The sequence below is a fragment of the Fringilla coelebs genome (genome assembly GCF_963513975.1).
Source record: "Fringilla coelebs genome assembly, chromosome: 3".
Lineage (NCBI taxonomy): Eukaryota > Metazoa > Chordata > Aves > Passeriformes > Fringillidae > Fringilla > Fringilla coelebs.
The window spans coordinates 60,179,501-60,192,108 of NC_140030.1; the positions used below are offsets into that span (position 1 = coordinate 60,179,501).

General features: G+C 40.1%; 1 protein-coding gene across 2 annotated transcripts in view; it reads right to left on the reverse strand.

Annotated features, from left to right (window-relative positions):
- CNKSR3 (CNKSR family member 3) overlaps positions 1-12,608 on the reverse strand; it is a 56,776-nt gene that overhangs the window by 15,873 nt on the left and 28,295 nt on the right. For both annotated transcript variants that reach the window (XM_084202806.1, XM_084202805.1), the window contains exons 3-6: positions 6,132-6,334; positions 4,851-4,938; positions 2,275-2,316; positions 297-416 (exon numbers count right to left, since the gene is read on the reverse strand). In XM_084202806.1, the coding sequence (XP_084058932.1) occupies positions 297-416; positions 2,275-2,316; positions 4,851-4,938; positions 6,132-6,334 (453 nt within the window). The remainder of the gene's footprint in view (positions 1-296; positions 417-2,274; positions 2,317-4,850; positions 4,939-6,131; positions 6,335-12,608) is intronic.

Genomic DNA, 12,608 nt, shown 5'->3' on the forward strand with positions numbered 1-12,608 from the left:
ACTAGCTTCACAAGCATTTGTAAATTCTGCAATATCCCGGTTAACACACAAACCTTCAACAATTTAGAATCAGAAATTATATTTGGGATCAAGCCTAATTAATGTGCATATCTGTCCCTAGCAGCCACTCCAGCACACCACCTGACAACTGACCTTTAGGGTTCCTCCTCGTGCCTCTTTCTTTTCCCCACATGTGGGGATTTGAAATACTTTGTTATAAATACACACTTGCATTGGCTCACAGGGCTACCTATTAAATACTGGGAACATCAGCACACTCCAGCATTGCTTCTTACCAGGCCCTCCCCAGGTTTAATGTTGGTTAAATGGACCTCCTCCAGACAGGCACACTGGCTCATCAGTGGGTCTGTAGTTGATCGGATGGCTTTATCACAAATGCCATTTAAAGTCTTTGCCTGCAATGAGAACACACAAAAAACAGTTAGGAAAATTCTCTCCTGGCTTCTTCCTCTTTTAGTTTTTGAAAGATATAAAGGAAATGGGTTCTAAAATCAGTGAAATAGAAGATTTATTTGTACAGATCTATTCTACACCATGTTTACACCCTTATTGTAGCACAGAAACAACCTGTTTCCATTAGTGCCACCTTACCATAACTAACAGATGCTGACACAGCCTCTGTCTGAAAAAACAGACACACAAATTAGAACAAAAAACTGGGTTTGGGGTTTGTTTGCTCTAACCAAAACAGAACTCATTAAAATATTGAAACATTTTGATGATTCCTTGTGAGAACAATTGACAGGTTCTAATGTTGTTCTGTATTTCTGCTATAAGAATACAACTACCCATGTGTCACAAAAAGGGATGTGCTGGCCATTGACATATCTGCACAAAACCTTACAGTATAAGGAAGGACCATGCAGCACTTGAGTGCTTCTGCAGTACTTCTCTCCATTGTGCCTCTGAATGACCTCTTCTGGAATGCTTACACAGGCAAGGTTCATATTTCCTTTTGACCAAAACATAACTGATCTAAGCCAACATTATAAATAAAGGCCAATTCTGACCTTGGCATGTGTGTCAGTAAAGTTGGAGGCAGAATGGCTTTGCCTTGCAGAACATGTAACTATCAAAATATCTAATTAAACATGAAAAAAAGAAAAAAAAAAGTAAAAAAATCTGTGCTCTCTCTCCACTCACAAATTTCAGTATGTCCCATTGTGTTTTCTGCTTTTACATCAACTGAAGCAAGTCTGACACTCAAAGTAGGTTAAAAAATCTTAAAGGAGAGGGTAGAAAAGATTACTACACAGTACAGTGTTAGCTACAAACAGTTTGGGAACCTACAAGGTAAGTCATCTTTCACAAGAGGCTTGAATCCTTCAGTCAAAGTAGACACACGTAACTACAGAATTAGGGGGGAGCTGTGTCATAGGAAGACATTGGTTTGGATTACAATGGACCCTGGAAACAATAGCACCAACGTTTTCTGTTTTGTTTTACGTCAGATTTCTAGAGCAGCAATAAAATAAATCAAAACAATGCTTAAGTGTGAATGTGAGGAACTGCTCAAACAAGGGAATTCCAAACAACAATACCTACTTCCAGTGTGGGCGTGCACAAATGGAAAAAGAAAGATCCAGAGAACTCCCTTTTACATGGTCTCGTTATTTATGAACAAAATTATTTTTAGTTATTGTGCTACAAAATTCCTAAGCATCTATGAGCTACCGGAAGGCCTTATCAAAGTGCACAGCCTGGTTCATGTCAAAAGCAGGAAGCGATGATTAACTGTTACAAAATATAAAAAGCATTCCATTACACTCTGCATTTGGTCACAAGGCTGCTTCAAACAGCCCTAGAAACTCAAGCTCAAGTACAGAGCCAGAGCTTCATTTCTGTGGCAGGGCAGTTCTTCTACATGAGGAAGCATAATAAGGCAGAGCTTCTGCTTATTAAGGTGCTAAATGCTCTTCACAGGCATAATTGGTTTATTTAGCCTGCAATCATTTTACAGGACTAGTCCTCCCTTGAAAATTTGAGGTTAAATTCTCTTGGAAATATAGATGTGTAATGAAACTTTAAGGGAAACTTGACTACATGCTATCACTGCACACTATCCATCTGCTGAAATTTCAGTGATTTCCTCTACAGGAAAGAACATTCACAACACAAGTCATAGTAATGTTTACTTGCATGATATGCTTGGGCATTTGGAACTGAAAAGCTGTTGTCAACACAGTCAGCATAGAAGCATCCAAAATGAATGTGAATGCAGACAGCTGAGTTTCAACAAAAACATAAACTTACCACAGTCTGGACTTTATCTTCCATGTCAGCCACAGTGCAATCCTAAAAATAAAACAAGAACAAAACCCCTACATTAACCAATAAACATGGAAACAAATCATCTCTGAAAACTCTACAAAACTTCCATTTTAACCTCAAATAGAAATAGAGTTATTCATGCTGCAGGGATTAGTCAGATTAGTTTCACCCAGGAGGGCTCAAAAGGACTATTAAGCAACTATTTTCTGGCCCTGACAGAAAGCAATAATAAACCTTGAAAACTAAGAGAATGTGGGATTCAATTACAGCAGCTGACTTTTCCAGAAAAGCAGAACCTTGCACAATTACATCAGATTTTCAGAAGGCCAGGCAGAAGTGCTTGCCTTACACTGATAAACCCCAAGTCAGGTACTCCTCTGCCCCAGGCATCAAAACGGATCTAAAGCATACTGTTAAAAATAGAAGGGAAAGTGATTTTCTAAAAAATATGCTATCAGTGACATTCCTGAAGGGCAGAGGACTGCACACAGGGCATTATTTACATAGTCCAGGTTTAAAAGCCTTTGACCTGAAACAAGTTTGTGTAAAAACCTACAGAAGTCATCACTGTTTTCTGCAAGAAGTGCTGAACTGGAGAATGATATTATTCTTAGATTAAAAAGGTAAAACAGCAAGTTTTAATAATAGACCAAGATTTACAATATCAACAAAGAGAAAACCCCCAAGCATTTTAATAGGCTGAAGGAGGAGTCGTGTTGGAGAAGTTTGTGGAGGACTTTCCCCTGCTTTTCTCTGCTAAATACATCTGCACAAATCAATAGCAAATGCCATCTATCATCACGCAGCCAAAATGCTCAATATTGCAAAGTCCTCCTGCTCCCACTCATTTCTGTTTATACTGTTTATTATTTCAGCCCTAAAGTTTGACATGGAACTTTAAGTGGAGTAAAATCCTGTCCTTGAATCTATATAGCTATCATCAAAGGTAACTAGAATCTTCTTACATTCCTGCCTTGCTTTCTTATGATATGCTTTTATGCATTATTTATGATTATGCAGAGCAGCATTGGTTCCACAAGAGCCATTCTGGCTTCTTCACCATTAGAACTGACCACCTGTTTCTGTAGTCTATGTCTTAATAAGAAATACTTCTGAAGTCTAAAAACCCTCCTAAAGATTTTTCCACTGTATCTCTTTTCCACATCAGGAGACTCCTTCAGACTATTCTAGCATATGTGCCCTGCCCCAGGACAAAACCATATTGGTTGGTTCTTCCCCAATTAATGCTTTTCTCATATGCACCAAGCCCATCTTTTATTATAGCTCATATCAAATTGGCAGAGAAGTAGTCTGACATTTTTTAAAATGCCAAGGTTGCTGTTCACAACTTCCATTCCCCTGCAATCAAAGCCTGACCTAACAGAAAGATTAGACACACTTTTTAGCAGCTTTATTCATACATTAAGTAATCTCCTGTCTCAGTTCCTGTAGCACTCTTGGGTGAACACCACCTGCTGCTAGAAACACAAACTGTTCCAGTGCACAACCTGCACATCTGTAGCCGTAAATCACTGCGTTTGTGCAATTGCACACAGAGTGCCCCAGCAAGAAGGGCACTGAGCAGCAGGCATGCACACCTTGGGGCACCCAGACACCATCCTTTCACAATGACAACTGACATCACTGGCTGGCATCACAGCTTTACAACTCAGGATGTTTCTGTCCTTTGACATCACCCCTTCAGCACGGGGAGGAAATCACCCATGTCACGGGGCATGGTCCTCCAGAGTTCAAACATTATATGGGCACAGAATAATGGTTATGAGCAAGTCTGGCAGTCACTGAAGTGTGCACTGAAATGCCTCACAGCCACAGCAGTGCCACGCTCTCAGAACAGGCTCAAAAACAGGCAGCATTATTCAAAGAAGAAAATTATGTCAGCTGCCAAGATTGCCATGGCTGCTATATATCCTTTTAGCTATTTTTTATACAAGCACTCATCATACAGCTGGTAAATTAAAGTTTTGAAAAATATTCTGGTCTTGCAGTAGTGGCAGAAGCAGTCTGGCTAGTGGGATCTGTATCATAAAGGTGGCAGCTCCTTCCATTACATGCAGCACTTCCCATTTGGTGGCTAAAACTTTCTGCATGGGACAAGATCTATGGAGTCTGCAAACAGAGGTACAAAAACCAATGGAGTCATATTTCTGTTTAGAGTTAGCACTGATAACTGTTTCTCAACATGCTGCTTGGAATGTGAAAATCTTCAAATGCAGATCAACTATTTCAAAGACTAACCTTTTTTCCAGTAAAGCTCAAGAAAATAAGAGTAGCCTTTAAGCTGCAGTCGCTTAAGACAGAGCCAGCAATACCAAAATTGATAATTAAATCGAAAAGCAGGGGAAACAACAAAAAAACCCCACAACTCAGAAACACAGAAAACTGAAACTGACCTTCATGGATGTTCAAAGTTAAAAGTAAGCTCTCATTCCCAGAACTGCCTTTCATTAGCACTCAGCACAAAGCAATCACATTACTTCCCCCACATCTCCTTTCCTTCCCTTCTGGAAAGCAGGGAGGAAAAGAAATCAGCTGACCTTTTGAACAGTAGTAGTGAGGTCCAAGCAGAGCTGAATGATTCTGTTCTTCATTGATGAAAAGTCAGCAATACCTGTAAATGGGGTCCTACAACAAGAGAAAACTCCCCTTAGATTGGAGGGACCAGCCTTCTCCCATCCTGCCTTACCAGTGAGGAAGAGCATATGAGAGTAAATGCTGCAACTCTGACATTGATATAGTGTGAGGATAGTTTTACAATGTAAATATTCCTGATGCATACTCCTGCTCCACTCTTGCACCAAAACTGGGAATTTTCTAGCCCTGTCCTTGGGTTTACCAGTGAGAGAACCTTCAACTTTCTGACTGGAGAAGGAAAAAACGATTCTCTGAAAGAAGAAAAATAGATTTTCATATTTTACACACAAAGGTGCAGTGAGACTTAGAGAAGAATCATTACAGGTAGGGCAGCTTTAGGACCTGAAGAGTTCCACCTGTGACCTTTCAGACAGTTTCAAAGCCTAGAAGAGGGGTTGAGAAATAACTATAGCAGGTGTGGAAATGGACAAGCCATTTAGGGTGAGCTGCCAGCAACAGTGTGAGAGGAGAGGACCAGGTGAGAGGCACAAAGCATTAACATTGCTGCCTGGACACAAATCTTTACTTAAGAGTGGGAAAAAGGATAAAAGTGCACCTTGCTGCCAGTCCCTGTGCAGTCATTCTCCTAAGTCTCCTTCTCAGGCAAGCTACTGAGGGCTTTGAGAATTTATGTTCATCTCTTATCATGGGCTGCATCCCTGCCAGCACCTGACCGGCTGCAGCTGTAACAAAATAACTCTGTCTCTTTCCAGGGGAAAAAAAAATAAATAAATAAGGAGGGAAAAAAAAAAAAAAAGACAAAAAAAAGAGAAAATGAAACAGCAGAAGGATAATCTCTTCCACTGCTCAGTTTTCAAATCACATAGCTAAGGCCATGATTTCATCAGAACGTTAAAAAAACCTTTCAGGAAGGGATCTGCCAATGACAAGTAATTTAGAAGCTGGGAAAGCCATGTGTATGAGAAACTGACCTAAAAGGGAACACTCCTACTTTTATAAATACCAGTTTGAGTGCAACACTAACAGTTTCATTGGTTTTAGCAAGAGTGGAAGTGCAAAAATAGATACCCTAGGTTAAATTTACCCACTAGAGGTCTGCTAGCAACACCAAAAAAAGGTGCTAGCAACATCAAGATCTTTACACCCAGGCATCTAGGGAAGGCCCTACAAAGAGAAACAATTCATTAGAGCAGCAAATTAAAATATAACCATTTCATTCTTACCGGTCCAACCATGCAAGCAAGGCTTTAGCAGCACCAATGAGCTCTACGACAGAAGTAAGGAACTCATTGGGGGGCTTGCGAGAGGTATTTCCATCATAATTGGAACTTTTCCTACGGCTGCTGATGTAGTTTTGCAGATTGTTGGATGAGCCTCGTAGCTTGAGAACCAGGTTCTTCATATTGTCTGTTTCAAGGCCATAGTTCTGCAAGGAACATTATGAGGCTTGATAAATATCCTTGTTGAGTTCTCCTATTTATTATAAAACAAGTTAAAAGCTCACATGGGATGAAAAGTCTTAACGATTTGCACAACTTTCTCATGGTTTTTTGGCAAAAATGCCTTGAAAGATTTGTTCTAACTATAGCCAGTAAAGAATACTTTTGTAAGTGCCAAACCTCAGTTTCTGTCATTAATGAGATTTAAGGACACTTTTAACCAGAATCAAGTCCCAACATCCTAATAGATATAATTTACTAGTTAATAACCAGATAATGTTATTTTCTTTGTGTTAAAGAAGAGCAAGCATTTTGTTTTTCTTAAAACAATTTCTATGCTGTGGTAAATAAACACTGAAGTAACATTTCATTCACAACTAAAGATAAGTTAAATCAGGTAAGAGATTAAAACATCAACAGGATGCAAATGCAGTTTGCAATCAAAAGCTTAAATCAATATGAATCACCAGTTTTCAGTAACTCCTTGACTACAACAGTGAAATTATTTGCAAGTTTGAGGACAGTGTTAACATCATGCATGGTAATTAAACCCAGTTTTAGGCATCAAATTTTTCATTCATTTACAAAACAAAAAAAAGATCTGAGAGCCTTGCCTACAACTTCAACTTTATAGACTCAAATTCCTACTTTCATTGAGAAAAAGAAAAAAGAAACAAAAAAAAAAACCCAAACAACAAAAAAACAATCCCGCCAGAACAAAACAAACGCACAAAAATACAAGAGAGTCTGGTCCTTCACTTTTCTTTTGCTGCTGCAGATTCTTGCAACTAAACTCCAACTTCCATAGCCCAGTCAGATATACCCTCTACTCCCACTTTCCTTTTCAAAAACTGAAACCAACTAAGGCAAATTTTAATTTCATTTAATTCCTAGTTTCCAGGAGTTCCTAATACCTCCACTCAGGATCACCATCCCAGCAGAGGAGGAGCTTTAGAGTCTCAGACCAACCTCCTGCTCAGAAGAGGCTCAGCTGTAAGCTCAGACCAACTTATTCAGGACTTTATCATGTCAGGTCTACCTTTAAAATATTACTGCCTCCTATGGGTAAGATCCCAGTGGGTTTAAGTTACACAAGTGCCTCCCTCCTCCACCTCAGGGCTCTTGGCAAGGAAATATCCTTACAGTGCAGCCAGGAGTAGGGGTTGAAAGGATATGTCCAATTTTAAAAAAGGCCACTGTTGCAACAGCAAAGGATATCCTTAAATTTTCCAGGATTACAGAAAGGGAAAGATCTGGATTGCTAAACAACTTTAAAGTACTTGCACACTGTGATGTGTGAACTTATCACCTTTTAATTTTAACAAAAACAACAACAACAACCAAAAAAACCACCAAAAAAACCCAGCACCCCAAGAGCATTATTTCTTGCAGTTAGTTTTATCCTCCACTTAGAGGATTGAATATTAGTCTCTTGTTGAGGGAATACTTTTTCGCACACAGGTCTGGATGTGGGGCAAGTTCCTATGACCACAAGAAAGAGCCACGTATCAGAAACCCTCCCCTTAAAGAGGGGAACTAGAGGATGCTGGTCCCCTGCTTTCATAAAGAGACAGAAAACACTTTTTCTGTGCAGAGGTACAACCTACCACCCAGATCAGAACTTGAGAGTTTTCATGTAATTAAGAATCTCCAGATCTTTCTTTCTGTCATTCAGATGCAGAAACTCAGCCAACCACCTGTGGGTACTTGAGATTAGAGATGGCACCAGCATTTAAGAGGACATGTGTTGATATAGCAGGTAAGATTTTGGGCTTGGCCTTAAAACATTCACATACCCCTTATCACACCCCTTTCACCTTATTTATACCACAGGTGAGTCTGGTGTGACTCTTCCAGTTCAGGTAGGTTTTAAATAATTGTCAAGTAGTTCTCAGTTTGGAGGGTGACTTCAGCAACACATGTGCAGCCTCTAGAGATGCAGGGGCTCCAGCTCATAACTGCAACTTGTGTCCCCAAAAGACCCTCAAGAGCACATCACAGCCAAGCTCCAAGTCACTGCTCGATGTTCCCTCCCTACAGCTTCCCCCAAAGGCTCTAGAGAGTGCACCTCCACTGCTAAACCAGCAGTTTGTGCTTCAGGAAAGGTCCTGACCAAGCACCACACCTACCCAGCACAACACAGAGTATGCAGCTCTTGAGTACCTGGACACCAAATTGGACAACTGTGGATCAGCCCTAGTGGATGAACTAGCCCAGAAATAGGAGTCATCCCAACCCAAGCCACCTCTGCTCCACCAGTCTCCTCACTGTCTGCTCTAATACACAGAAAGCATTTTGCCCCTTCACCAGCTACAGCAAGTTTCAGCTTTTATCCAAGCTGAAACTCTCTTGACCAGCTTTCACATCACCTGCTATTCTTTCTCCTTCACTTGCCATGTCCAGTCTGTTGGGAGGGTTGGCTTGGGGATCTAAACAATACAAAGAAACCTAATCCCTTGGTTTAGCTCCCTGAAGTAGCTCACTTCAGGGTCAGGTGAGTGCAAGCACAAAGGATCACTAATCAGAGGACAGGAGGGGGTGGAGACAGCAGCTGACTTGGATTAATTTAACTTGTCATAGAACTGTAGCCCCAATCCACGACAGATAGGAATGCTGATATTGTGGCAGCACACCAAACAACCTTCACAGTGACACACAGTTGAAGAGCAAAGCTTAGCAGGCTTTTCTTGAAATATTTCCACAGGATTAAGGCTACAAGAGTTAACAAATTATTACTTGAGCAACCAAAAGGTTTTAGATGTTGCTCATGAACCAAAAAAAAAAGGCTGCACGTTACTATCGCTCTCGATTTTAAACATCAAAGTTGTTTTAACCTAAACACAGGCTGAAGCCAGCGGTCAAGAGCACCTGATGTCAAACATTCCCAGGCTATTACTCATTAACCTGGGGAGCCACATGCAGGGCTGGAAGAGAGGCAGCACCCACACGTGCAGGAGAGAGCACATGAGCTCACTCCTTCTAAACTCCATCACATTTAATGAGAAAAAGTAATCTGACCAAATAATGGCTCAAGGTCAGGCAGCAAACAAACAAAAAATAAAAAACGAAACAAAAAACCAAATGTGGCTAACTGAAGTCAAAAGAGCAGAGCAGTTGTGTCAGAGCTGAACTGGGCTGCTGAAGAGCTCTGCTACTGCCCAGGGACAGCATCCTCTTCCCTTTCACAGCCATGTTCACATGCTGCAATGTGATGAGTTGTGCATGCTGGCTGATTGAACTAAAAACCTGCTCTGGGAACAGAAAATGAATAAAACCAGTTCATATGCTTGCTCAGATGCTGACCCAACTCACTGCAGGCTATATAAAGAATTAACACAAGGCACTGTCACAGTCACCCATTCTTGCTCTTTTCCTATCAACAAAAATGCATTCTAAAGAATCCTCTGGAGTAGCAAATTTCCTAATAAACAGCACAAAATCTGAAGCCTCTAAAAAACTAAAATCTTATGTGGCAGTGCATATTGACAATGACCCAAAGGGTAAGTCTTCATGAATGCTTTTTTTTTTTCATGTTATGATGTTACATTTTGTTATGCTGCAAACACGCTGGCAGAACATTTCCACCAGTAAAACTATGAAAGGCACAACTATGTCCTCTTTCGGTTTATGTGTTTTTTCAGGGTTTGGGGTGTTTTTTTTAAATTGTATATAACTAGTATCTCTTTGTTCTAATCTCAAGAAAAATCCACTGCATTTTGTTTCCAAGCTCTCCCATGATACAGTGTAGGCAAACATTCAGAAACCAAATCCAAAGAACACATTAAAAGTGAAAATATTTGCATAGTTTCTTGCTTACATTGCTTTATATTCATTAAGCCCTCAAAAGCTTGTTTTCTGTCCCTGCTTTTGTGGTTTGAAAAGGAAAGTTATGTATGTTTGTTCCCCCCTCCCCCAGATACTTCAATCAACAAAGAAACATGATCTTTCTTCCAACCCTTTCCCTCCCCCTCCCACCAAGAAGTATTGTCAACAAAAAGTTGAAATACTCAAGTTGATGATTTTTTCCTTCCCTTTTCAGGGGGAATTCAGGTTCTTTGATATATCCTCTAAATTCCTCAAATAAGTCTTCAACACCTGTTCAGAAAATTCTATTAAACCAACTCAACAGCAACAGAAACGTTGTATTCCAGTCTACACTCTCCTGCTGACTCTTCAAGATGCTGCATATGCAGCCACTGCTATGAGAACACGAGGGAACACTGCTTCATCACCAAAGCAGTAGAGAAAGATGCAATTATTTCCTTTTCACACCAGAAACTTCCAGACATATTTTTAGCTCAGTGCTGCCAAATACTACTCAGCCCCTAGAAAAACTAAATTAAAAAATCAGGTGCATTTGGTGTATTTTGTCAAGGCAAGGACGATGTTCACACTCTATTTAGTGACTGATCTGTGGAGGCTGGAACAAAGGTCTCTATGGTAAATGCTTGAAAAGAGATACTGCAGGAGAAAGAGGTTCCAAAGAGAGCTTCCTCACTGTCTGTAGAGCCACATGTGTTCTTGTGGTATGAGGAAACCAAAGCACTGATCTGAAGGAAACTTAGCTGGGAAACTGCCAAGGCAAAACTAGATAAAAGGGGAAATTCTTCTTGGGAACTCCAGGACTGAGAAACCACCAAAATCCCCTCTCAGCCTTTCTCCACCAAGAATGACAACCTTGCAAAGAGTGACATCAGGCTGGCCCAGGCAATGCTACATTGCCAACTGACAGCTTAGTGGGGGTGACAGTAGGGTCAAAAAAGAAAAAAAAAATTAAAAAAAAAAAATAGTTCCTTTGCTTACAAGGCCCCAAATGCTGGGGAAGTGTCAGCATATGTACAAAACATTCATTAAACAATAAACAGTCCCACTTTTAAAGAACTAACACAGGTGGAATCAGGAAACCTCTCTCTTGCACAAAAAGAAACAACAAAAAAAAATTAGCTGTCATTAGCATTTAGTATCCCTTGGAAACAAAATCAGTGGTGATTCTATGCAGTTTCAAAAACTCAAGGGAACAGGCATCAAGAAGGTGGCAAAGGGCAAACTGAAAACACAGGAATTCTTCCTTCACCTCTTAAAAAGGGAACAAGTACATTTCAGCTGTAATATGCAGTATCTGTCTAATGCATTAACTTGAGCTGCATTTCACAAAGGATTTCCAGAAATGGGTCTGAGGTCAAAACTTTTGTCTACAAAGGAAATTAGAAGGAAATTGTAAGAGATAAAACACAGGTTTAGGTTCTGGCAGTTGTCCAGCTTTGTTCACTTTATTCTAACATTTTTAAGAGAATAAAAAAGTGCCTTTGGGGACTACCACATAGATGACTTCAGTCAGGACCCTATACAGCCAACAATACATTTACTCACTCACCAGACCCCCAGACTTGCCCAACAAGTTCCTTCCTACACCATGAACTGCTTTACAGTCCACCTACATTCTTCTATTAGGTTTTCAAGTTAATGTTAAAATTTTTTGGTAGATCAAATACCTAAAGGAAATAAAATGTCTTTCAAGTATAAGAGTAACTTTTTCAGAAACATTTTAGATCGTTTGAAGAGATTTCATTAAATATGCTTCTTTCAGTACAATTTGCTCCAGGTTGTGCAGTAGGAACACTCCCTGTAGCACCTCTCTGCAGCAAATAAAGCACATATCACTCAGGCAATAAACACTCTCCATTTTAAGAAGCATGTGTTCACTGCTCCAAACCTTGCCTAATGTAGGAAAGACAGGCCACTGCTGGCCAAGGAATCATCAGGCAGGCTTCCCCACCCTCCACCCTGATGTAATTATATATACCTCTGGTGCTTATTACACTGTACTGCATCAAACAAGCCTTCAAGGCTGTGACCAGATTATGGCTTTTAAATAAAGCCTGCTCTAGTAAAACAATCCAAAATATACTTATGCTTTTCAAAGCATGTTTGTTTTCAAAGTATCTGCAGTGAAATATCAGGAGTAGGACAAAAGAACAGCTTAAGTTCTGAATCCAGTGAAGAGTTCAGCTAAACTGCAACTGAGGTGGCTAAACATCCCCATCTCAAGAATTAATTTTTATTCACTTCCTAGGTTTGCTACAGAATTACCTTAAACCCATTTCAACTGATGTGAGGAACTTGTGTCATTTAAGTAGTGTGTTTTCTGTCTTCTAAGACAAACTGTTCACTAACGGGAGCCCCAAGATCTAGCAACATCACTCAGACAACTTCTTCCTTTGGAAATGCAAGCAAATGAATTGAAGTCGTCTCTTATCAGGA